Below are 26,762 nucleotides of genomic sequence, written 5' to 3'. Positions count from 1 at the left end.
TTTAGTTCAATGTCCTATGCCTTACATAAACTCAGTATTTTAATTAAGTTGTTTGGTATAGACGAATACATTTTAACCAGTTTATGTTTTAGTTTGACAACTTCAAAATTAAATCTCTGCTCATGTGACGCACTTAATCAGCAGTGAATTGGATGTAAAACATGTCAGGTGAAAAGGCAGATTCTCTTACCTCGCTGGAGCCCTGTGTGAGGCTCCTTGTACGTGCAGCGGCAGTTGAAGATGCAAATATTTGCTCTGGGGAATTTAGGTTCAAATGGCGATGAACTGCAGATTGAGATAATAGTGAATGGTGTTCAGATCTCTTGAAAATTAGCATGTGCCCCTGTTAAAATAGGCGTGAGATGGTTGTGAGAATGACCTATATCTTCTAGGGTATATATTAAGTTCTAAGGAGAAGGGACTATTCTTTAGATAAATGGGTGTTAATCTCCTTTTTTTTTTTTTTGTTCAGTTTGTGGCTAGCAAGTTGCCTTTGTTACTGATTTGAGTGTCTTCCAGTTACCTCAGGAAAGGTAAAACAGCTAAATAATTCTAACTGCTGTTATTACCTTAATTGTTTACCTTTCAGTGATTTATCAAAATCAACTTTGAACTTCAAGAGGAAAAGATTATGGGAGGAAATCCTTTTTAAAATGTTATCAGAGAGAAACTCCTTTAAAGCTATCATTAATATTGATATTTTTTTTCTAACGTCCTCCCACTGACCTATGCTATAGCACATGACTTGCTTCCTAGCTGCCAAGATTACTGTGAGGAGGGTTTGGGGTTTTTTTTATGGCCATGTTAAATACATGTTCAAAAAACCAGTGCTCTCAAACATAGTATGCAACTTCCAGCATTCGGTTTACATTGGCATTGTCAGCCAAATTCAGTTCTGCAGGCTTTTGATTTATACCTAATACATGAAAGGACTTAAATAGTTTCATGTTAACTAACCTTAGGTCACTTTTTCTACTCAAATAAATGAATTCAAAAGCTAACCTCAGGGCAGAATCTGAACAATAGGCAAATGTGTGGCAACAAAGCAGAATAACGAGAAAAATGGTCTTAGCTGTTTGCCAGTTTGTTTGGGTTTGGGTTTTTTTTCTCTAGTCTACTTTTAAAATTTCCAGGTACTGAGGTTCTAGGGTTTCCTTGGGGAAGTGATAAGGCTTGTTGCTTCCTTAGCCCTCACTCAGGCCGCTGCTGCGGGTGCAGAAGATGTATTTGATAATATAGGGTGAGAAACTGCTTCTCCCCGGCACAGTCGCGACAGCGTGGGGCCAGGGCTGTCGCCCCGGGCCGTGTCAGGCTCTCCCCTTTGTTCAAAGGAGCGGCGATCGCTCCAATACCGGCGTGTTGCCGAAAAACCGACACCGCTTTCGTTGGGCTTGAGTCACGACCGGGCGGCGTGTCCTTCCCCACGGGGGGAGGAAGGCTGAGGGCGTTTGTTCCCAACAACGACGGCTGGAACGCCCCGGGGGGAAGCCAAAGGCAGGCTACCGCGGAAAATAGGCAAATAGAACAGCGGGGGGAAGATATCAAGAAAATATAAAGCCTTCCCCCAGCGCCTTCCTCCTCCCATCGCTCTTAAAGAGGAGGAGGAGGAGGAGGAGGGGGCCGGGCAGCCGCTCCGCTCCGCGGCCGCGCCGTCGGCAGCGCCGGGCATCCCCGCTGCTCGGCGGGAGGAGCCGCTTTTTCCGCTGGGTGTCACTCCGGGGTGGGAAAGGGGAAAAAGAAGCAGAAGGGAAAAAAAAAAAAAAAGCCTTCAAAAGGCGAGGGGACGGAGAAAAAAAAAAAAAAAAGCCCGCAGCCCCAGCCGCGCCGCACCGCCCCGCCACGCCGCGGTCCGGGCGGCAGCCGCTCCGCTTCTTGCGGGCCGGGGCGGTCCCGGCCCTCCGGTTGGGAGCCGGAGCGGGGCGGCGAGTGATCGGGTGGTGCCGGCTGCCCCCCGACCCCAGCCCCTGCGGCGGGGGAAGGTTCCCTGCCCCGCCGGCCCATGCGAGAAGGATGCTGGAGAGCGGCTGCAAGGCGGTGAAGGAGGGCGTGCTGGAGAAGAGGAGCGACGGGCTCCTGCAGCTCTGGAAGAAGAAGCGCTGCATCCTCACCGAGGAGGGGCTGCTCCTCGTCCCCCCCAAGCAGCCGCCGCCGCAGCAGCCGCTGCCGGCCGAGCCGGCGGCCAAGATGAAGGAGCTTCACTTCTCCAACATGAAGACGGTGGACTGCGTGGAGCGGAAAGGCAAGTACGTCTACTTCACGGTGGTGATGGCCGAGGGGAAGGAGATCGACTTTCGGTGCGCTCAGGAGCAGGGCTGGAACGCGGCGATCACGCTGCAGATGGTGCAGTACAAGAACCGCCAGGCCATCCTCGCCGTCCGCTCCACCCGGCAGAAGCAGCAGCACCTGGCGCAGCCCCACGGCCCCCGCCTCCGCAGCGCCTCCAACTCCGCCTAGGGCAGGTACGGACCCCGGCACCCCGCTCCGGGACCCCTTCGTCCCGCCGGCACCCCGCTCCGGGACTCGCCTTCCCTCTGGCATCCCGCTCCGCAACCCTCCGGGACGCCCTCTTCCCTCCGCGACCCCCCTCCCTCCCTCCGGTACCCCGCTCCGGGACGCCCTCCCTGCAGCACCCCAATTTGCATCCCTCCGGGACCCCCTCTTTCCTCTGCTACCCTGCTCCGGGACGTCCCCTCCCTCCAGCATCCCGCCCCGGGGCCCTCAGGGATGCCCTCTTCCCTCCGGCACCCCGGTCCGGGACCCCCTCCCTGCAGCATCTTGCTCCGCAACCCTCCGGGATCCCCTCCCTCTGGCACCCCGCACCCCACTCTGCAGCCTTCTGGGATCCTCACTCCCTCCGGGACCCCCTCTTCCCACCGGCATCCTGCTCTGCGACTCCCCTTCCTCCGGCACCCCGCTCTGGGGCCCTCTGGGACCCCCTCTTCCCTCCGGCACCCCGGTCCGGGACCCCCTTCCTGCAGTACCGCACTTTGCAGTCCCCCGGGACACCCCGCTCTCTCCGGCATCTTGCTCCGCAACCCTCTGGGACCCCCTCCCTCTGGCACCCCGCACCCCACTTTGCAACACTCCAGGATCCTCACTCCCTCCGGCACCTCGCTCCACAACCCTCCGGGACCTCCCCATCCCTCTGGCACTTCACTCCAGGCCCCTCTCCCTCCAGCACCTGGCACTCCATAGCCCTCCGGGACCCCCTTCCCTCCGGCACCTTGTTCCACAACCCTCCGGGATCCCCTTTCCCTCCGGGACCCCCTCCCTCCAGCACCCCACTCCGCAACCCTCCAGGATCCCCCTTCCCTCCAGCATCCGGCACTCCGCAGCCCTCCGGGAACCCCTTTCCTCCGGCACCTTGTTCAGCAACCCTCCCGGATTCCCCCTTTGCTCCGGCACCCCGCTCCGGGACTGGGTGCCCCCAGGACCGGAGCCGACCTCGTGGGTGCCAGGGAAGGGGGGGAGAACCTTCTGCGGGCATCGCTTCTTCCACTCACCGCCTGCCCCTCGTGCTGTGCCCTCTTAATTGCAGGTGAAGCTAAGGATGCGCTTCGGGGAAGCGGGACTGAGCGCGTTCGTCGCGGACGTACTTGAGTTGGTCAAAAACTGGGCAAACGCCGGAGATGGGGGTAGGCTGGAGAGAAGCGGCTCGACAACCTGAACCCCAGCTAGCTGCTGCTGCTGCTTTGCTGCCCTCGGTGCCGACAAGCATTTCAAATCGATTATTTATGAACCTTGGAAAGGATCCTTTGGTGTGATGGGACTTCTAGGAGACATGATGTACCGTAACTTTATTTTAATGTATTTTATTTTATTTATTAGGGTTGGTTGGTTGGTTTCATTTTGGTTTTTTTAAAAGGCTTATTTTGCAAGACATTTCTGAATGTAGGCCATATCCAAAAAGCAGAGGGGAAAACCCAGCATGGATGTTAGCTTCCTAAAGGAACTAAAAAGTTCTGGGTAGTTCAGCTGGGCGCAATTTGACAAAAGAGTTTTTCATTTTTTACCCGAAACACACTGTATTACACTAACATGGAAAATGTGATGTGAGGTTTGGAATTTGGCTGAAACCCATACTGCGTATTGAAAACTATTCTCTCTAGTGAGAATAACAATTTTAGTCTGGGTTTTAAATGTTTTTTCTTTTAAAATGCCACACGTGGTGGAAGATGATAAAATTTATTCACGCTTGGTTATTTGAAAAAGTAACGTTGATTGTCATTCTGAGATTAAAACCCATCTGTTTTAACGTACGAGCGGAGGGGAACCCGACCAACTTCTTTTGCGATACAGAATCGCAGTTGGATTCCCCTTACCCATTGGATGTACTTGCTCCTAGGCTGGAGGGCCGGAGAAGCGTTTGTGAACATTTCTTAGCGTCCGAGTTCAGGGCTCCCTCTGCACGGTCGGTTTGTAAGCGATCTGGGCTCTCGACCTGCGTCGAATTTTCACGGCGGTTTTTAAATGTCTTGCATTAAAGTAGCCCCTAGTTTAAAATCCATTTTACGTATGTCTTAGTGTGCAAATGGGTTATTTTGGTCACAGTTTTCATAAGCTGAAAGTTGCTCTCTAGCTGAGATAAACTAGATGAATTTTGGTGTTTAGCACTGTCAGATGGCGAGAGGCGCCTGCGATCTCGCCTCTAAAAACGTTGACGAAGCCGTGAAGTTGGAAAACAAAGGGCTAATTGCACAGCTGGTGTGTCTTCCTCTGCCTCTTAAAAGTCAGTGGGAGTTTGTGTCGATGCCGGCGAGCGTGGCTGGGAGCTCTTCGCCCCAGAGCAGAGGAGGGAGCCAGGCGCGGGCCCATGGGTTTTTGGGGACCGGGCTCTTCGGGCGACGGGGGATTTCACCTTGTGTGCCGCTGCGACCCGGCTCCGCCGGCTTCAATGAAGCGGGGAGGTCGTGAGCCGGACGGAGCGATGCACCCCGTTATCTCTGGTTAAAGGTAAAAAGTTGCAGCCGCGGAGCTATTTATTTTAGCTAGCGTAGTGGCAAAAACTGCTTTTGGCCCCTTTACAAGCTCCAGGAAAGTAAACAAAATCATTTAAAGCTACACATCCAGGACTCTCTTGTTTGTGTAACCGAGGTGTAGCTTGACTGTAAAAGCCCCGTGTTCTCAGTTCAAGCTGTTTCTCGAAGCGTTAAAAGCAAAAAAAACCTGAAGTGACGCTCGAAGGAAGATCTCGGAATTGGTTGCCGCACACGACTGTCCCTTCCCTTGCACCCTAAGCTTAAGCTCAGGCCTGTAAGGAATAAGTCGAGATCTCTTTTAGTCCTCCTCTTTTGTTCCTTGTCCCCGGGGGTTGGGGTCACGTACCCAGAGGTGCAAAACACGTCGTGGTGCAGAATTAAAGCCCGGACCTCGGCGGTCCTCTGCGGTTACTGCCAAGCGCTTCTTTCCGATCTGGCCCTTGACGAGGTTGCGTGACGAGCTTGGGGTGGTAGACTGCAGCTGTCCTAACAAAGTTATTACTTTGAGACTAATTGAAATCGAAGGTGCCCTGCATCTTCTAGGATTAGATTCGCTGTCTTGGCAATCATAATAGCCAATTTCCACATCTCTGTACATCTGCCATTATCATTCTGCTAACGCTTGGATGTTAGAGCTGCAAGGGGATTCTCTAATGAGCTAGTCAAAGACTCACAAAATAGACTGTAATTTGTAATTTGGCTCCTCTCTTTAGAGTCATTAATTACAGTTTACTGAGTAACTAATACACCTTTTCAGATGTACAGACGTATCGCTGATATCTCACCTACTAAAATACGTTTTAGCCTACTGAAGGATAAATGTAATTGATGAAAATTAATTCCTATGTGATCGGAGACACACGTATTTCTCTAGGAGAGGCAGATATTCCTCTCCTCAGTGGATGCAAGCCCCTGAATGCCACACAAGTCTATGGATCTAGTCCAAAGCTGAAATTTTACTGCTCTTCTGGAAGAATTTGTACTTTGAAAATGAAAGATGATAATTTTAGTGATATAATTGACATTAAGGTTTGAGAAAACAGCTTTCGTTTTGAATTTGCTGGTCCTTTTCACCGGTTCAAGGTCAATGTCCCACTTGCACCTTACGTTTCTTGTTTTAAGTTGGTCTGAAGGATGCTCTCAAAACCATTTGGTCTGACATAGCTCACCAGCAAACCCTTGCCAGTTGTCGTTGCCTGGTGTGTCACCTCTTTAAAAACGTTAGTGTCGGGCAAATTCATAGCGTGGGAGATGGTTGTGTCACAAAATCCACCTTGAGCTGTTCCTGGGCCTGCAGCCTGAGTTGGTGGGATGGGGGTAAGGATCAAACCTCCCCCTCGTACTGCTGGACTGTCTCCTGGAAACTGAATGGGAACAAATTGGCTGGGGTCCCCTGGGGACAGTCGGACCGTGTGGCTCATGCCATGTCAGTATAAATAAGGCTAAATTGTCTTGACGTGGACAATCCGACAACTTTCTCACGCTCTAAATTCCATGGTGGTTTTGGTTTGGTTGGGGTTTTTTTTGTTGTTTTTTTTGATTGATAGTAATTTTAGGCCAAGAAATTCTTTGATGTTATAAATGAGGTAGTTCTGGGCTTTTTTTGGCTTGCCCCTCTGCTACTGCATAGTCTTCATTGGAGCTACTTGGTTAAATACTGTCATCACTGCCTTGTAAGGGATGGCTATGAAAGTAGGTCCAGCAGATTATGCTCCATCTTACTGGAACTTTGCAAGTAAAGAAACCAGGTCGTCCTTCCTCTTACCAAAAAAGAAAAAGCCAACAGCATGTGGCTGGAGTAAATTCATTAGAGAATAAACAAAAATGCCAGCAAAACACACAGAGGCAAATTCTTGGTATAGGTAGCAAAAGTGTGGACAGTCTGTTCATAAAGAGGTCAAAATTACATGTCTTTAAAAAAAAAAAAAGTGATTAAGGGGCAGATTCAGCAAGAATATTCAAGCTGTGGTGACCAAGAAAATTTAGAAATTGGGGGAAAAGGAAGATCAAGTGGATATTGTCTCTGTGACATCCTGAAGTAATTCCTCTTTTTTAAGGTTCATGATATGCAAATGCCAGCTTCTGAATTATAGCTGCAGTGATGTACCAAATGTTTTCTAGCATATCCTATTGTGAGCAGAAATATTGGTGTCGTCAAAAAAAATATTGTGTGTAAATATGACTCATAAATGATTTCTGAGAGATGTGATTTATTTTTCATATTTTTCAAGATGCATTCCATTTCAAATAAAGAGGTATCTATCGAAAGAGCTCTCTATGTTGAAGGAATGGTTGGTTGGTGGGTTATCTGTTATGATTAAAGCCTGCTCTAAGGTTTTCCAATGTTTTAAGGTCAGTCTAAGGGCCTAAGAGGAACACCTTGAACCTGTGTAGGTACCTTCTGAAGGAAAGACCCACTTAGATGCTCCAATTAATCTTTATACATTGTACAATTACAAGGCTCAGAGTCCTCAGTTTTGCTCCTTGCTGGGTGCGATGTGTGAGCACCCACAGAGTCCTACTAATTCCAGGAATACTCTGCTTGGCGTCCCAGTCCACATGCGACAGATCTTTGGGACACAGACTTCAGGCTCATAATCTTTACCTGTGAATGCCTCGCTCTGTGTGACATTAGGAATATAAAATGCAGCATTAAATGTGCCCTGTTGCTCTTTTTTATGTATCTGAAGCACTGCGATTGAATTTCAAGTAACCTGAAAGTAGTCCAGAAAGAACACTTCCACCATTCGGAGTATCCTCCGACCCGTTCTCTTCTAGCTCCGTGGGAAAAGAAATGAGGTATGATGAGAAAAAAGTGCGATGACTTCTGCTGCTCTGGGGTCTCCGCAGAACTGCAGCCCTTCGGATGCCTCGAACTCCCCTGAGGTGTATTTGTATTGCAGCAGGTCCTCATTTTTAAGCATCTTCTGAAAGCGTATTGACTTTCGTGGCACAGTGTGCGTTGACCTAGACTTACCGGTGCCATTTGCCTTCACCGGAGAGCCGCCAGTAACCCCTTCCATGAGAAGGCTATTGCTGTAACAAGTACAGGTTCTTTTTTCAATAGTAACCATCCAGAATGTAGGCATTTGAACTTAATATTTGATAGGCAAACGATGGCTTAAAGAGCTGACCTCTCACAAGCTCTGGTGCTCGGCAGCTTTGAAAAGCCAATGAAGCATTTGTGGATTTACTGTCTATTCAAGGGCCCACTGTTGCTTATAGCTTTTAGAAATGTCCCTTATGAACTTTTAATAACAGTGATAAATAAGTAGCTCTGTAAGGGCATAAATGCCGTAGAACAAGAATTTAATAGTTTGTCATTGTTTCTGCTCCTGCATCAATGGTGTTATCTTTGTAAAGGGGCATCAAAAAATGTGTTTCTCTGCTTTAAGTTTTGACTAAGAGGGTATAAAATAAGGCTGCTCGTCTATTTGTGGTACATATGAAGTAGTCCTAGAAACTGGGCCGTTATTTTCCTAGTGGGGAATATTGTCTTAATAGGGCTTTCTCAAAAGTTTTCTCTGATCCAAAGTAGGATAGGAAGAGTGCTGAAACTCGGGGATCAGTGCGAGGTACAGAGATAAAATCTGGGCCTGATTCAAAATCCACTGAAATCAACAGGAATTCTTCCAGACTAAGACAGATTTTGACCTTTTGCAAAACTGGTGGCTGCTTCTCTTTTTCTGTTTAGAAAACCTAGGAATGAAACCCCGTAATCTATGCCAGCAGTGATGGGACGTGATCAGGATAACACTGACATTCTGGTGTTTCATCTTTTCCAATGAAACGAGGGCGAGAGGAGTAAGAACAGGGAATAACACCTATGTTTTCTGAGCAAAATAAAATATGAAAGAAGACCAATCTAAATGTTTTCTTTCCCTCTGAAATGAAATCTAGACTAGAACGGCTTCTTGGAATTTCACTGAATTCACAGCACAGCTGAAATAGAACAGTTTTCTTTGTAACTGAACCCAAATCAGAACCAAACCAAAGCCTTTACTTCTTTGACAGCCAGTTTCTAAGCAGGAACATCTCAGTCCTTCCTAGAAAGTGCCTAAATGATTTTCCTCACCTACCCATGTGGTTTTCTGCTTGTTTTTTTTTATTGTTGTTGTTTGTTTTGTTTGTTTTTTTTTTTTAAAGCAACTGTTGTGAAGACTGTCAACTTAAGTCATTTTAAAAAAGCTTACGTGATAGTGTTTTTTCTGTCTTTCCACTGGGGGATTTGTGATGTGTGAGGTAAGGACCCTGGAAACACGGCACAGCTGTTACACCCTGCTCACAGCGTTGCTTCGTGCCTTCCCTGCTGAAGCTGGGCAGAGCAAAAGAGGGTGACTTTGGTCCTGCTAAGAACTGCCCCCCCCCCCCCCCCCCAAGGTCTCCTGACACCCAAAGGACTTGGGAGCTGCTTGGGACCTCACGATGGGGCTCAGCTACTTGTGGGGTCTTGGCCCAATGCTACACACTGAATTTACAAGGAAAGGGGCATCAGCTCCTGGGTGAGGTGCTGGGGGATGAGGTGGTATTGCTAGCTGGCACCCACGTGAAGCTCGCGCTCCGCGTCAAGAGCCTGGTTTGGCTGCAGCACCTACAGGTTTTCCTTAGGAGACTTGTAGGGAAAGCCAAAGGTGAGGCCTCTGTGCCGAAGTGCTCAGGATTTTTTTTATTTTGTTTAGGTTTTTAGAAAAACATCAAAGCAGAGGCATTTTCCCCAGTATAGACTTATCACAGAAACATTAAATTGGCCAATTTTCCAGCCCTTCCCAGTCATTCTGCTAGATGTCTCTAGCGATGCCAGCCGCCAGTGCAGGGGAAGTGCTTGTTTGGATAGGGGTTTGATTTACCTTTTGTGTAAAATGGTGCTATGACAACGGTAGGTTTCGCATAAACAAAATTTTTATTGACCCTGCTTCATAATCTTTGTCTTGGAGTAGTTTGTAACCGGCCCCAGCAGATGAACAGAACCCGTAAATACGTATAGAATGACTAAGCATTACGCTGAAGCATACAGCTCTCTGTGGTCAGCAGAATATTTTAAACGAGACAATCTACCCCACTTTTTGTAAGGCTTCCAGCGAGATGAGGAAATCGCTGCTTTTGTTTTTAAGATCTTGTCAGTGTTTTGTAAATATTTCTCATATTTATGACTGTACATATGGCTTTGATTATAACCAGCAGGATGCTCAAGGATTGGGTCATATACTGTTTAGGAGGGGATTATTTCATGAACTGTAATTTTTGTTGGGTTTTGCCGCTCAGCCTTTGGGATCTTTTGCACCTACTGCCATTTATAAAGGTAAAAGTACGGCACGTAGTAACAGCAGTGAACCTGCGACTCGGAGAACAAATCCAGCCTGTTCTTGGAGTGGGTGCCAGAGCCAGGGTCTTTTGAGGGAACGGCTCTCCTTCGTGTTGCTCTGTGCTTTGGACCTGGGCCTGGGGGCGATAACTCCCTGTACCGGCAATAACACCTCTCTGCAAGGCTCTCAGCCCACTTGTATATCATATCTCTGGTTTAGAGAAGAGGAAACTCGGGACCGGAGAGCCCGTGCCGCCTGCCCAAGGTCGTGCCTGGGGAGATGGAGAGCAGCGTTCCCCCTGTAGGCAGGGTCCCCGTCCCTGCCTGAGAAACGCTGCTTCTCTCAGCAGAGGCTACTTCATTTTCTGTGCGTGGCAAGGAACTTCCAAGCCCCCCACCAGGTCCTTGGGTGGGCACCCAAATGAGTGACTGCCCTGGCAGGTAAGTTCCAGCCTTAAAAAAACCCCACAAAACCATCATGATGCAGCTACTTGCCTGGTGGAGATAAGAGCAAGACAAAACACTTAGGTTTCACATGGGATTTAGCAGAGTCTTTGGATGATTTTGGATTATTAAATCAGCTTCTGGTTATTCCCAGCACTAGGCGTTGTGCAAACAGCGTAAGAGGAGCAAAGGGATCTGCGAGTTGTTCCCCGTTTCCGGAGCGATTAAGCTCCTCTATTTACTGCGGATTACAAGGACAAAGGGAGGTTATCAGCTCCATAATAACTTGAAAGGACTGTATAGATATGAATCCGGTGTTAATGCAGCTTTTCCAGCCTGCTAACTGCCTTAACTAAAGCACACATAGAAGAAAAAAAAAAAAGAAAAGGGAAATAACTTTCTTCTCTCTACAATTCCAATATCACTTGACCATTTCACTCAGAAATAAGGAGTTTTGAGAGAAAATTTTAAGCCAGAAACATCCCAATCACGTGTTTATCTACTAGAAAAAAAGGTAAAAATTGATTGATGTGTACAAAGGTGTAGTAGCTCATAGACAACCGGCTTATCCAAACCCGCTGCTGGAGGGTGATGGAGCTGTGTGAGTCTCTCTTTGTGGGCTTTTGCAACAGCCCCTTACACTGTCTGTGGCGCTGGAAACTCCTCCGTGCCCTTTCCTGTGCCAGCAGTTACTGCAATATGCAGATGACCTTGCTTAAAGGCTTTTCTTGCGCACAGATGAACATGAGAAAAATTACCCCATTCTTTTAAAAGTCAGCCTTGAAGTGGAAAAGCTCTTTCTTTATTGGCTTTTTGGGGGGCTGTCACTACTCTTAGCCTGTCATAGAGTGCTGCCTCCAGCCGAGTTAGACGTGTGCTGGCCCCTTTTTTCATTTTTATCACCGATTGTTAATATTTCCTGTTCCACTAAGCCACATTTCCCTGGTACTCGTTCCTAGTGCTTGGCTCCTAAACAAAGTCACAGCTCTTGTCACAAGGCAGCGGGCTGCATACTTATCCTTGGCGCAAGTGACGACTGAGGGCTCAGCGGTCGGGAAATAACGCTGACAGCTCCGCTCCCGGACGGCAGATTGTCAGCATTCCTCACCAGGGCACCCAGCCGGCCTGGGAAAAGACTGCTGGGTTGGTTTTTTTGGGGGACACACACATACACGCGCTCTAAAATAGACCGACTGTCTTTCCAGAGCTGAGGAAGATGAAGGATGGTCGGCCGATCTCTTTCTGAGCAGAGGTGGAGTCAGACGAACGAAGCTGCAGAGCCCAAAGTGACTGATATGATTCTGCAGGCACAAGCTGAGCGGTCGGGTGCGAAGGGAGAGGGGTGTCTGATGGCCGAGAGGGCGGCAAGACGTTATAAAATGGTGATAATTATCAACAATAAGCCATTTTTCCCCCCCATTCTCATTGTTAGAGAAAAGACAGTAGCTTGCGTAAAAGGGAGGGTGACGGCTCGCTGGGTGGGTATGTCTGGGATGAAACCCAGATCGTTTCTAATCCGTGGGCCCGCTCCCGTGTTTAAGAATTAGCCCGGAGAGAGCCGAGAGCAGCAGCTGCAAAGGAGCCCTTCGCTGCCGCCCCAGGGAAGCCGCTCCAATCACTCCCAAACAATTTGGAAATTGTCCCTCCGTGTTTTCCCGAGGGCTTAAGGAGCTCGTGGTGGCGGCCCGCAGACGTCTGGCGGTTGTGAAACTGCAGCCATGGGGCGGTGAGCTCCCTGCCATCCTCCTCATCGCCCTTAGTCATCGGGGAGAGAGGGCGAGGAAGGCTCCGCCGGGCAGAGGTGACTCAGGGCAGGCAGCCGGGGCGGCTCGGGGCTTGTCTCTGTCCTGCTGGTGCTGGTTATCTCCGATGGGAGAAGCCTTCCCGGGCCGTGCCCCAAGCTCTGAAGGCTTCTGTGCAGGCGAAAGAGGAACGGGCTTTGTCGTAAATGACGTCGAAGGCGCTCGCCAGCCTTCCCAGGGGTGTGCTGTGGCATCGCCTTGCCGGCGAATTCGGCGGAGGTGCCGCTCCTCGTGGCGGTTGTGCGCGAGTGCTGGCGCCGAGGATGAGGAGCTGAACGGGGGCTTCTCCGGAAAGTGGAAGGGGGATCTCCAGAGCACCTTCAACCCTGCGCTTCTGCCGCTAGTAACCTCAGGAACGGCCCCGCTGGCCTGTCTTGAACTGGGGCTGGGGGGGGAAGGTCCTCTGAGCTGAACGTGCGAGATAAACGTACCCCGAGAACAGAAATCCTCTCGCCCGGTGAGCAGGGTGCTGGCCATCCCAGATGGCCATCCATGCTCGGCACCTTCGTTTGCGTGGTTGGGGTCGTCTTGTCTTCCTAGGTTTTCCCTAATTCTGCGTGTTTCAGCCACAAAGCCACCTGCCAAAAGGTATTTTCTTTTCCCAAAGGTAATTCTAAAGGATTCGGTCGTTTTCCTGTAAGCTGAAAGTCTGCAGCAACCTCTTTTGCTGCTGAAGCAAGTGTAAGTGCTTACGTAGGTAGCCTTAATGTAGTATTTAATTGTTGTTCTGGGCAATGGCAGGGCTCTAACACAATGCAAAGCTTGCATAAAAGGAAAGATTTTATATATATATATATAACTGCAAAGCTGGCATGGGCGCAAAGATCATTTTGCTGGCTTAGATTTCCTAATGTTTTAATTTAACTGAATCTGAGCAGATTTAACGGTTAATTTTCAGAGCATTCACTTAAGGATTTTTTTCAAAGCATTCACTCAACGTGAAGTCAAAACCTTAAATCAAGCTGAATTCGGGAGAAGTAATTTGGTTTTGCTGAGCTCTGGATATGCTTAGTCCTTCTCCAGCCCTCTTTCCCCTGCCTCGTCTCCGAGCGGAGCACGCAGCGTTCAGCGGGAGAGGTTTGCAAACCACGATGCCAGCAGCTGCTCTGCCATCCATTTTGTGTGCCTCGCTGGTGAGGCTAGTGCCTTGCAAAGATACGGTAGCCCTTGAGCGGCCACAGGTATGTCCTCTGCTCAGTCCGTACGCGACCATCATCTATTAGGTTTGCCCTTGTAAAATGAGACTCCGGCAGAGCTGGGGCTCGCTCTTAATTCGGCTGTCACAGCCCAGGGGTACTGGGTAGGCAAAGTCCCACAACGGCGATCCTGCACCGATGCCCTTCAGGGGTGTCTTTTTTTATTGCCATACCTTTGCTGCAGTCATTGAAAAAAAGCACTCGCAGACGTTAAGGTGATGGGATTGTGCTTCCCCTCTCGCAGCTGCTAACGCTGCTTCCCGCATGTTGGTTGATTAAGGTAAAATCTGGTTTGCCTTTGCCACCGTCGTTGCTGTCTTTCTGTGGCAGGCAAGAGTTAAGGTGTGCTGAAAGCAAGGATGGATCTAAAAGCATGGTTTATTTATGTGATGCTCTTGACAGGTCTTCCAATCCTGTGCTTTGTGGCCTTTCTTTAACCTTGACTTTACACAGCTGCTGTAAAATCCAGCAGCTCCCTGAGCCACCACCTGGGAGAGGCAGGCTTGGGGTGGCAAGGTTTGTATGTACCTCTGGGAAAAGAAAATGCTTTTATAACCTAAAGAATTCCCAGATTATGGAGAAATGCATGTCAGAGGGCCAGGACCTCGTTCAGCGTGATTCTTATGCAAGTGCCTAACTCCTAATAGCGTGGCTTTCTCTGGAGCTGGCAGGGTTAGCCTGGATTTAGGGGCCCTTGTGAGTCGCACCCCTGTTCCTGTGCACTGGGATACAGCTGTTTTCAGGTCCCAGATGTTGACTACATGACACCAGAACGCTATATCTGCAATTTACTGCTGTTGGTCTATTTAACAGCGTTGCTATAGATGCTATAATGTCAGTAGGCTAAATAGCTCAGAACTGCAGTCAGCTCTTTTAATTGCTGCCTGCTCCCAGCCCATAAAAATCCTCAGCTTTTACGAACCCTGTCGCTGTTCTCCCTTCACATCCTTTAATGGCTTTTTGACGAGGAAAGCTCAATTGTTGTGTACTTCCCCTCCCTCCTCCAAGAAACCTCGCTCTTAAATTTGTCAGTAGCTTCAAAGAGATCTCCAGCCCCCAGGTTTGCACGCCACCTACTCAGCGTGTTCAAACCCTGCATGTTCACAGACGTGTGCCAGGAATGATGAAAAATTAGTCTGTGGAGCAGCCAGAGATGTTCAATAACTGCCCACCCTGGAGAAGCTGTCACGCTCCCACATCTTCTTGCAGCTCAGGATGGTGGGGAGCGTTTCTTACTGCAATTTTTTATATTTGAGGATTGTAAAGCTCTGGGGTCTGCTCAGCTTGTGAAGTTAAAGCCTGTAGGTCTGTGTGCACGGAGGCGTGCACACAAGTGGAAAGATGCCCACCCCCGGGGGGGTCACGGGAGTCAGGGGGGCACTAGGGGCTCCCTGGCAGGTACCAGAGCCCAGGTGCCCACAAAGGAGACAAGTCCCTGATGGAGACATTGAGAAATAGCTCAGATTCCTCCTCTGTGGTCCCCTGGCACCCTCCAAGGCTTTTCTGCAGAAGATGGATTTGCTGCTGACAGTCGTTATGCACGTCAGTGGAAAGCGAACGGTGGAGGAGCCTGCATAATTCACGCTCCTTCCTCTGATTAACTGCGTGGCCTCCTTGGCAATACGATCTCCTAATCGTGCGGGCTGCCCCGGAGGGAAGGGCACGCCATCCCTTAACGTTTGCCCTTCAGCCTGAGCATTGCCCAGGGGCGTAGGGAGACCCTCGGTCCTTCAGTGGGAGCGACGCATTGGTGAAATGGCTTAAGAAGCACGGTGACTTCTAAAAGCAGCAGCTCCGCGTAAGGGTCTTGAGGATACGGGATGCCAGGGCCTCTCCCTGCCCCTTCCTGGCCTTGTAATTGGATCCTGCGCCCATATCCAAGGGAGTCTTTCTACTAGACTTCAAAACATGCTGGTGGAAGATTTAGCAAGGACCAGACCTGGCTTTCCTTGGCTGAATGCCACCTAAACTCGCCAAGACCCCTTCCACTGGGAGCGAACGCGCCCCTGGGGCTTCTGGTGCAGCCACCTTTGCTGCCGTAACAGCACTGATGAAACCTTTTCAAAAATTCAGAAGGAATGGCTAAAGTGAATGGGGCATTCAGGAAAATAAAGAGGAAAGCTCTGCAGGTGAAATTATGGAACCCCTGAAACCTATGACAAAATTTTATTGACTTCAGTGAAGGATTTGTCCCTTTAGAAAGTCTGGGATCAAAATAGGAAGTTTGCAGATCCTGTTCAATTGCCAATATGAAAGAGACATTTAAAAATAATTCAGTTGCATTTGTCATAATTTGTTTTAGCTGCTCGGTTATCGGGAGAAGGAGAGGCAGGCACAAAATAAGAAAAGCATCAGATATTTGGGTATTCACCTTCTGATAGGGTGGTTTCTGACAGTCGAGTCTTGCAGGTCCTGGAAGGAGTTCCAGTGCTTGTTTAGATGTTGAAGAAAGAGCTTGTTTGACACACAGATCCCACTTGAGCACACTTGAAGGGACATCTGGCCTGGGCCCGAGTCTGTAGGAGCCATTTCAACACTTTGGTTGCACTTTCCTGATTATCTTTGGGAACTCGAAATCGGTCAGTGGTAACAAAATAGGTGTTGCTCAGTAATGATTAAATTCTGCCATCTTTCTCATTACTTACATTCCCCTGCAGGCAGAATAGCTATTGGCCTCTTCTCAACAACAATCTAGAAATGACAGAGTTTTATGAGTTGTTTCTCATAATACCTATAATAAAAATGTGAGGAAAACCAAGCGTGGCATCATTAGATAGCATCCTACGAGAGGGCACGTCCCAAAGGGATCGGGCAGTCTGCAACAACAGGCCCAGGCTGCTCCTGCTCACGCGAAACCTGCGCAAACCCTGATGTGCCAACACTTGCTCAAAATTTGTCCCAAGGGTGGGAATCGGCTCCCCACCCCCAATTGCGCCGTACCTTCGTCCCTGCTCCAGCCCGTTTGCTTTCGCGTCGCAAAGCTGCCACGCGGGCGTGAAGCCTCGTCAGCGCTCGTGGCTGCTCCGAGCACCGTGTCCGAAGGGGCACGTTTGTCCCAGCCTGAGTTTCCCCGGCAGCCGGTAGCCCAGCTCCAGCCCCGCAGGCCTCCCTCACCCAAGCAGCGGGATGCTGCAGTTGAGAACGTGCTTCTCGAGGGCAGCGGAGGGGAAGGTAAACCTCTGTCGTGCTGGCAGAGCCGGGTGCCGTATGGCACCAAGTGGCCGAAACGCTGCTCTTGGTTGCTGGATCCCCGGAGCCGCTCTTAAAGCACAAAGCCTGGCTCATCTTGGTACCTCTGCCTGCTTGCTAACAGCTGCCTAATAAGTCTTTTCTCTATGCGGTCTAAATAATTACCAAGCTGTTGCTTACCCCGCCTCTGAGCCAGGGTCACATTTAGGCTGTTTACTCCTGAGGCTGCCCACAAGCCCCGTCCCGCACAGCACATTTAGGGTGGTTTCACAGCCACCTCCTCCTTTGCAAAGACATTGCCAGCGCTGGGGGAAACGAGCGACGATCCAAATTCATCGTGGGCTGCTGGGAGCAGGAGCGGGCGCTTAATCCACCTTCGTACGGGGTGAGGTTTCCCCATGGTCCTACTCTCCCTGCAAGTCTCCGTCCCCACACCGGTGGCTGCGGGGCTGGTTGGTCGGGGAGCCGGCTGCCTGGGGGTGTGCCAGGGCGATGCGGTGTGGGGGGCTGCCCTCCCAAACCCCGGCTACCCACCCCGCCACAGGCTAGCCACAGCTTTGTGCTGGAGCTGGGTCCGGCCCTAAAGTTTTGGCTTGAAGAAAATTCCCACCTCTAAAGATGGATGCTTTCCCTGCGAGCGCATGTTGGCTGTTCTACGCTCCATCCACCATCGCCGTGTCCAAAGGTGGAGGGTCCGCTCTGTCTGGTACGTGAAGAGTGACCCGTACCCAGACGCCTAGTCGTTCGAGGCAACGCTCGCTAAAGGAGAGTGAAAGGTTTGACATTACTGTCTTCCTCTCTGGCGGCTCCTCATAGGAGTACGGACTTAAAAGTAAGGAACAAGTCTCCTTTGCCAGGTCCTGGTGACGTTCCTGCCTGTTTAATTATCTGTTTCTGGTTATAGCTGTATGAGGGATGCTGCAAGCCCTGGGAACACCACTCTGCTGGGCAGGGGTCAAGCCCAACAGAGTGTGGTAAAGAAATGGAAATCTTGGTTCATTTTGGTTGTCTTTGTCTTCAGACTGAAAGCAATTCTTGGATGTTTAAACTGGGAAGTTTCGATGAGAGGTCTGCCTGGAAGCGGTAGGGACCTCCTAGGTTGTGAGGGTGGTTCACAAGGGACACAGAGAGGAATCTGTCCTTCCCCTCGCCTTTGCCTCCCATCTGCTGCACCCACCCCTGGAGGCAGGAGCACTGGCTGAGAGCACTTTGGGTCACAACCCCTCATCACCTTGTGTTTGGGCAGCACGTCGACGGCAGGCTGGTCACCCAGGACTGGGCTTCCTATGTCCTGGGGATGTTGGAAATAATAACAAAGCAGTATTATTCTTTAATGGCTGCTGATCTGCCACTGTGAATCCCACAGACCGAGTGTGGCATGAAGGATATTGGTTTTATTAACTCTAAGCTTGTCTATTTTTCTATGAGATGTTGGCTTCGTAGTATTTGCAAAGAGAAGACCAAGGGATTTCATCCCGCTCTGACACTTCCCTCTCAGCCTCCCCTGATCTGACTCACCTTCTCCTTGCCTAATTGTTCTCTTTTGCCCCAAATCTCTTCTTCTGTGACTGTGTCTGGCTCACAGCAAACATCTCCACCATTAGCACAGGCAGGGAAGCGGTTGCGTGATGTTGTTGTCAGCGGATGGTTTATCTAGTTGTAATTCCCATGGCTCCAGCTCCGTGAATGCTTATACACAGACCTCATTTTGCAGGGGTGGCAAGGGGAAAGGTCAATATTTATGAATCATTTCCTCCTGGCTGTGGCAACAAAGTTGGTTTGCAGAGTGAGTCATGGAAGAGCAGCCCAGAGAGGCAATGATCTCCAAGCAAAAGACCTTGAGGTCCTAGGTGACCCTTGGACATTGCAGCCGAGTGACCATCTTCATTTCACACCCCTGGTTACAAATATCTTTGTTTACCTAAAATTGTAGGTTCTGTAGGTATCGTATACCATGTATGTGAGAAACCCTGCTTCTCCTGGAAGTATTGCAAGGACTCACATGTATGACTGCCTGGATGGCAAATCAAGTATTGCATAGAGAAAAGGTGGAGGGAAGCCTAGGATGTCTTCCTCTGTTAGGAAGACGGGTTTGTGTCTGAAATGCCTGTTTGTTATGGAAGGGGAAAGATTTCTCAAAGAGGGAGTAACCCAATAAAACAGAGTGGTTGAGGCTGGACTGATTACCCCTTGGAACGAAATTTTCATGTTAGTGGAGAAGTGATGCTGCCGCAGGGTCTTGTCTATGCTTTAACATCAAGGAGCCAGTATGGTACCGCTGTGTTATGAGCTGCAAAAACTTGGAGTAAGCCCATCCCCACAGTGCAGAGCATAAAAACCGAAAGGACTGAGAGGCTAAGAGAGGTTGTACGTGACCCACCTCAACACTTTTGAAATAGCATCAGCAAATTACCGCCTGAAGGATGCATCCTCTCCCTCAAGAGATCCAGTTTTAGTGCAGGCTTTCAGGGAAAACATTTAATTCCCTGTATTAAAATGTTTTCCAGAAGAGCTGCCCAGCTGCAAGCTCTAAAACGTTCAAAACTTCCTCCAGAGCAGAGCTATTTATTTTCGCTGCCCTGTTTCCCCCGTGCTCTCAGTTGCTGCCATTAGGAGCTGCGGTGGTGAGTCGGGCTCTTTGTTTGCCAGACCCCTCCGAGATTTCCAGCACATCCCTTCATCCTGGTGCGTGTGTGGCTGGCAGCTCCGGGACAAGTGGAACGAGCCGGGCTGGGGCTTTCTCGGGCGCTCGGCAGGATCCGGCCACGTTTGGCGGAGCAGAGCCTGGCCAGCCCCGGCATTGCCCGTGCCGTGGATGCCTGGTCCCTCTCGGCTGTCGGACATCTGTGAGGGAAACACGTCCATCCCATCCCCACCCCGGCGTGGGAGTGCTCCCGCAGAAGCTGGAGTCGTATCTCCCCGCGTGTCGAAACGAAGGGCGGAGGTGCTAAAAGTAGAACGGGACCGTGTCGGCTGACGGTGGTTCCTGGGTGAGCCGCTTCCAAATAACGTTCCCAGCTGTTTCTCTGACGGGGCGTCCATCTGAGCATCGTCCCAGAGCTGCGCGGGGCTTTCTGCTCGGCCTTTTGCGCCGCTGCCACGAGGCCACGGCCCTACAGCGGTAATTGTCAGCGTAAGACGGGAAATCTAATTAAAAGGGGGGTGAGCTAGAAGGGGATAGCATATGGCGCGTTTGTTTTCCGCAGGCGAGGGGGTTGCGAGGGGTTAGTGGGGAGAGGAGGTTTTATTTAAAAGCGGCAAGCACGAAATGAAGTAGCCATGAAGTAGCGGGCGACGCGAGAGCGGTTCCCCCAGCCGAGGGGGTCTCGCTGCCGCCCTGCTGATGGTGACTGACGCCTCCTTGTTTTTAAAATAACCGGCAGCACGAAGTCTCGGCATTTCACGCATCTGAAGGCCGGATCGTTTCCTCTGAAAGCAATCCGTAGCCACCTCCAATCGCCGCAGAAAGACAAAGGTTGTCTTAACAACGTAACGTCCTGTGCTGGATGCTTTTAGTGCCGATGGCTGCGTTGTGATTAGCAAAGAGGCACCCCAAATCACAACGGCAATTGTCACATATGCGGGAAGGTATTGCTCATCCTCAGGGATTTAGAGCTTTCTGGCACGGTATTAACAAATATAATCCCTCCATTCAGTTTAGGACTTTAAGACTTTCTCATATATCTTCAGTATACTCAGAACAGCTAACTGTAATTCACAGGAAAAGCTTGAATGTGAAACACATGTTTCAGCAGAGTTTTAAATCCTCACAGTCAACATTTGGCTGGAGACTCTGCTTTTTATTTCCCTCAGGAGTTTACCGATACTGTTGTTCAGGTGCGCAGTAACTCTTAGAGGTTTTGTTTCCTTTGTGCCTACTGAAAGGCAGCGGGCTTATCTTACTGAGCCGACCAGCAATAATTGAGAAAGGGATATAAGATAATTTTGAAGTTGTGCAATGCTTTTCCAGGTTGGACCATGCCCGGTTTCCTAACAACTCTCCCGTGTTCTGCTGGGTACCCACAAGTCAGTAACATGGAGTGATAGTACTTCAAAAATCCTTGCACATTTTAATTTTTTTCCCTAGTCACCACTATTTGGCACATTTTTCTTTACATGATAGTGAATCGTCTGATTTGAATCATAGAATCATAGAATCACTTAGGTTGGAAAAGACCTTCAAGAATATAGAGTCCAAGCACTAAACCATGTCGTGAAGTACCCCATCTACTTGCTTTTTGAATACCTCCAGGGATGGTGACTCAACCGCTTCCCTGGGCAGCCTCTTCCAATGTCTGACATTTGGATACAATGTTCAAGACTTTGTACTTTAAATATGTTAATAAAATCATTAAGGACACATGTATGTATGGTCACGGTCAGCACTGGTTCATCTTTTCTGTATGTTCTTCATTTGGATCAACCATCTTGTGTGTAAGCCAACAATGATTTTTTTTCAGCTTTCCTTTTTGGTTTGTCTCCTTCCTTTGCTTGAAATCTCTTGTCATAAGTCTCTTTGGAGAAGGCAGGGTGAAACACTCTACCTGTCTTTAAAGTTGCACAGCTCTTGGGAGAGCGTGGTCCTACTCCCGAGTGTGAATTAAGGCAATTCAAGCACTTGGCATTGGCCGTGGGGAGAGGCAGGAGATGGGAAGATGTGCCCAGGGTGGAAATCCTCTTTGCGAAGGGTTTTGAGCCTTCAAATCTGGCTTTCTTTTAAGTGTGAAGAGCAGGACCCCGCTCCCACAATTTGGGTGCCATTTTCTGTATTGTGCATTTCCCCCACGAAATGGCTGTTTTTCTTGCTGTCCCCACTTTCTGCCTCCCAACACATTGTCAGAAGAAAGCATGCAGATAAGTGCTAAGCATTTCCTGAGCTCGTAACTCTGCCTCCTGTGGGACCGTTAATCTGATCCAGTCGAAAGCTTGAGTACCAAGTGTCAATGTGTCTCTTATATACATACCGTATGCAATTTTGAATGCTTCTTTCCTGCACTGAATGAAACACTTAAAGTGTTCCTCTTGCTGCAACCGCTTGGCAGCAGGGTCACTTTTGGTATAATATTATGTATCATGTGTCTAAATATAATAACATTCTATGTGATATATAGACTCTGTGTATATGCGTATACTGTATACACACAGTGTATATTTTAAAACTACTAGTAGCTGTTTTCAGCTTTTGGGGGATGTGAGGAGCGATGAGGCTTGTTTGGCTGGAGCGATGGTTTTAAACTTGTGGTCTGTGGGTAACAGAAGGATCTTCAAAAAGGGACTAAAAAAACCCCCAAAACCCAGTAGGCTTAAAAATCTCTACCCAGGGCTCTGCACATCATGGCCTAGAAAAATCTTACAGGACTGAAAGTTGCGCGAGGTTGAAACGCATTAGTCTGTGGCCTCGTTTCTGCTGCTTTGTAAGTGTCCCTGGACTATTCAGTGAAGTGGCATCAGGACAACTGATATGCATATATTTTAAAAGAAGATTCTTCCCAATTATCCTCCTTCTACTAAGCCTTGTCCCAGGGTTGGCACTCCTTTACGTATATTCTGCCCGACCAATTTCACCCATCCACTTCTATGGAAGCTATTTAGGTTTCCTCTAAGAGAAAAATAAAGACTCCGCTCTCAAGCTGAATTTGCGCCAAGTCTAATCTCCAGCCAGCAAATGTTTTCTTCTTCTTTTAATTTGATTTATTTTTTATCCCAGCCCAGTATATTGTTTCATTGCATGGAGAAAATGTTAGCGCAGTGGGTTGGTAGAACACCTGTTGCGTAAATCTCGGTGATTTTTATAATGTGAACTCCTGCTGGCAGAGACAGCTGTGTCTCACATTTAAACACAGAGTATAAGGTATCCGAGGAGGAAGGAGAAAAAAAAAAAGGCTTAGCATAAGAAAACAATACATCAATGGCCAGAATCTGTTGTTAAGATTTATAGGCTAAATGCGTTACAGTTGAAGTGGATATTAAAAGAAAACCATTCTGTTCCTAGAAGACAAAGTGTGTTTTCTCATAGGGATTCCCAGAGGACTTCGCATTTCTGACAACGGACAGAGTAGACAGCTGGTCCACATAAAAATGTACGTGCTAATTAACCTATCCCTCGCATTACACCCAGAGAATATTTAACAAGCAGGGACGTTGCTGAGGAATACTGGCAAAATTTGGGGGGCTTCCTTGCACAGCGACAAATTCTTCTAACTTGCTGTGCAAGGTCTTCAGTCTTGTTGGTTCAGCGAGATCCTTGGCGCAAGGAAGGAAAGCAAGGACTGCTGCCTTCGTCAGCAGAACTTTACAAAACTTGGGGTATTTTTTTCCCATTGCAGTTCAGCCGCCTCCTCCTTCTCTCCGCCACAAGTGCCAGTGCCTGGTGGCAGGAGCAGAGCCACCAAGCCAGATGTCTGCTGGCTCTCCAGACAGCCCTGTTCTGCAAGAATTAACCCCCTGATGAGGGTCCTCGCGGTGGCAGGACCTCACCCCCGGCAGTGGTGGTTTGGGGATGCTGGTGTTGGGCATGTGTTGGTCCTCTCTGGCAGAAGTGGGATGTAAAGGTTCTCTTCACCCCAGTGTTGGTTCATACCTTGCAAGGCCACGGGGCTGCCACTTTGCCTGGACTCTGGGTTGGAGATAAGGATAAGACTGTTCAGCCCTGCTGCGGAGTAGGTATTTTCGGCATATTTCGTCCACAGCAGTACGGTGTGAATCCCACGGGGCGTCTAAAACTGAGGTACCAAAATTAAGTTGAAAGAGTTAACCTAGTACAGTGAGCTGCTGTTGGGACAAACACGTTAAAGTAAAAACCAACTCTCTAAGCCCGCAGTGGAAATTTTGTCTACGTACAAAGGGGAATTGGGCCTTCAGGGAACAGCCTTACAAGCAAATTAGAATAACACTGTAGGAAGGGTGATGTAGGAGAGAGGTCAACATTTGCAACCAGATCAGTGTGGACTTTTTCCTTCCGTGTTTGATTATTTGTGCTATTGCTTAGATCATGTCAAGTTTACTCAAACATAGTCATATAGTGTTCTCCAAAAGCTTATCCCAAATACTTTAATTCACTTATTTCTCTCATCCGCTTCCCTTTCCTCTTCCATTTCACTATTACAGATGTCAGTTCAACAAATAAAGTATGTGGGCAGAACAATGAAACTATTCTCTTGTAAAAAAGAAGAGATTATTTCATTCTCCTGCTATTAACTTTAAAAGAAAAGGCCTTTTGTACCTTTTATACAAGCATGTGCAATGATATGATTGTGTACCTCATCTCCTTAACTTCAGAGGAAATGATTCATGAAGGAGGGTATCTGCTTGGAACGACTGTTGGTATACCCTGAAATTCCTTTTTCCTAGTAACTCCTTTCAAGTAAGAAAAAAGTAATTCCAAAGCATAATGTGGCACAGGTAACCTGCACTGAGCTGATTCCCTCCCCCTTCACTACTCCAAAATCCTGGCTGGGCTGTGAAAGGGTCTGAAGAGTTCTCTGTCTATTTAGATACAGAATCTGATTTTCCTTATTTTTTCAAATTACATTTTTTTATTGTGAGGGTAGGGAAAAGAGGGGGAAATGGGGGAAGAAAAGGCTACGATTGAGTGAAGAAAAAGTGTATTGGGGGGGGAAATTCTATAATTCTGAGGTTTTGCCTGACTTGTACTATCTATCCAGAGAATGAATAAGAATGAATATCCAGAGAAATGAATAGGAAAAGAAATAACTTTTTTGATGTAAACTATTATTTTTGTGTGACAAAACCATTTCTATTGCTACTGTAAACATTGACTATAAGAACATGTATACCATGGCACTGAAAACATGGGTCGTGTCTTTCTAATCAGAAGACACCGTGATTTTTTTCATGCCTTGAATTATTTTCTTTCCACTCGTGGTGTTGGATGTGGGCTGCTATGAGTATTTCAGCATCACTCCGTCTTCCACGAAGATGCATTTCACACAAGACCAGCTGGGTTTAGTGCCAGAGCTTTCAGGCAGCTTATCAGGACAAGGAGAACAAAATCCTGTTGGATATGGCTTTCACCCCTCCGGTTGTGCTCCCCTTCTCCATATGCCTCTTGTCTCTGTCTTCCTTCCCTGCAACAATTCCTACCATGTGCTTGGCCATCCTGGCAACGTGGAAGAGCTGACATGTCTCCAGAGTAAGAAAATTTTAATTTAGCACAGAAATGCCCTCCTGGATTCTGTGCTGGTGCCAGCAATAGCTGTGCCGTGAGGATACAGCCCTGTGGAGGGGGGGACACAGGTCTGGTGCCAGGGGAGCCATGAAGGGCCACCAGTGCCACTCTGGCCCCGTGACTGGGCTGGTGGGACCCCGGGAAGATGTTTGCACCCCAAAACCCTCTTGCCCAGGGCGCTTTGTTCAGGGAGAGCTGTGAAAACAAGGCGAACAATTTTTTTTTATTCCTCATTTAGGTTTACACCCGTTAATGACGGCTGCTCCTCGTAACAGGGCGGGCACAGCGGCTTTGGCTGGCATTTGGACCCTGCTAACGGCTGCGCGGCTCCTGGGCATGAATCACACGGCGCTTTGATAAGGACGGACATTACTCATCAGAATACCACGGACCCGATGCAGCAAAAGTGTCACGGTCTATTTTGAAAACGTTATCTCACGCTCGTTTCCTTGTCCATCAGGCATTAGTCTCCACAATAATCCACTGAAATAGGACGTTGCTTGTTTCTAGGAAAGATCTGCTACTTGCTGTCTTTCAGCCGGGTTTTATTTCTGCACGACCACCCATAACAGGGGTTGAATTCAATTCAGGGATGCAGCAGGGACTCAATGAAGCCGGTAGGTAGCCAGCCGCTGACCGCAGAGCTGCTCACCCGCATCTGGTGGCAAGAGCTTAGCCTGCCCTGCCAACGCTCCTGCGAGCCCTCTCCTGCACCCAGCCTCCACAGGGGTTTAACATTTCTGCCCAGGTTTTATTCGGAGGATGACCTAACTCGCCACAGTTCATTTCTCCTCTGATTTCAGATCTTGGTGCCATCCAGGTCACGACCGGTATTCTTATTAGCACATTACTTGGGTTTTAATTAAAAACTGGCCCCTGTGACTGATCCTAGCTTTGCAAATAATATCATGAGATGAATAAAGGGAAGGAACAGAACCTACTTTCTTTGAGACCAGATTTTGACATCCTTCTGGTGAACAATAATGAAGCCTTTGAATAGTCCTGCTACTTCCATTTTATTTATTTCTGTGGATCTACTTCCAGGGCGTGACTCAGGGCAGCATAATCTGGGCTTTGATGTTTTAATACCTTTTGCTGACAAGGAAGCTTTACTGCTCCAACCCTCCAAGTATTCTGAACATTTCATAGCTTGTCTCTGTCCTGATCTCTCCATCTTCCCTTAAAATGCGGCTAGAATTTGGCTGCTAGGTTGCGAAGCTGCATCTATCATTTTGAAAGCTTTTTCCTGAGTTCTTGAAGAGGTCACTGATTATGGATGATGCATCTTCCAGAGACAGCCGGTTTTCTGCCATTTTAGACCAATATTTAAGCACATAATCACATCTGTGTTGTAGCCTGATAACCAGTTGCTGTTTAGCTTACAGTTACGTTCATATCTGAATTTATTCTGGCCTTTTTGCAATCAGAAAAATGCTATCAACCAACTAAACGTCTCTATCCCTTAGGAAATACTGTATGGTTCCCATTGTGTCGAGTAATTGTGAGCCTCATTTAAAAGGGAATCTGGTATGCCTGAGAATATCAGAGTATTTGACACGGTCTGTGGGAGAATCTCTGTGTTCACTCCTCCTTTCTGTGTGTGTGCAGCCGATGGTGAGTGGGAATGGGGCTCCTGCCTCAGCACCGTCCCGAAGGCCAGTG

The 26,762-nt window shown here is 48.6% G+C and overlaps 1 protein-coding gene across 4 annotated transcripts; it reads left to right on the top strand.

The window, feature by feature from the left end:
- Positions 1–1,648: 1,648 nt before the first annotated feature.
- PHLDA1 (pleckstrin homology like domain family A member 1) lies at positions 1,649–25,361 on the top strand. 4 transcript variants are annotated; one of them, XR_007504615.1, is made up of 4 exons: positions 1,893–2,459; positions 3,539–3,786; positions 7,670–7,778; positions 8,674–9,064. XR_007504615.1 is itself a non-coding variant. In XM_049792083.1 (2 exons), exon 1 carries the CDS (start codon positions 2,011–2,013, stop codon positions 2,452–2,454), a length of 444 nt encoding a protein of 147 aa, XP_049648040.1. In that variant the 5' UTR covers positions 1,649–2,010; the 3' UTR covers positions 2,455–2,459; positions 3,539–7,247. The 4 variants fall into 4 exon arrangements, 1 of the variants encoding a protein (XP_049648040.1); XR_007504616.1 differs by lacking the exons at positions 7,670–7,778; positions 8,674–9,064 and adding an exon at positions 25,339–25,361; XR_007504614.1 differs by having other exon boundaries at positions 7,670–9,069.
- The last annotated feature ends 1,401 nt before the right edge of the window (positions 25,362–26,762 follow it).

Source organism: Accipiter gentilis, chromosome 34 (assembly GCF_929443795.1).
Source record: "Accipiter gentilis chromosome 34, bAccGen1.1, whole genome shotgun sequence".
Lineage (NCBI taxonomy): Eukaryota > Metazoa > Chordata > Aves > Accipitriformes > Accipitridae > Astur > Astur gentilis.
This window is presented reverse-complemented; position numbering and strand designations above follow the sequence as displayed.

Coding starts and splice junctions, on each gene's coding strand:
- PHLDA1 (XM_049792083.1), top strand. CDS start 2,011: ATGCTGGAGAGCGGCTGCAAGGCGGTGAAGGAGGGCGTGCTGGAGAAG.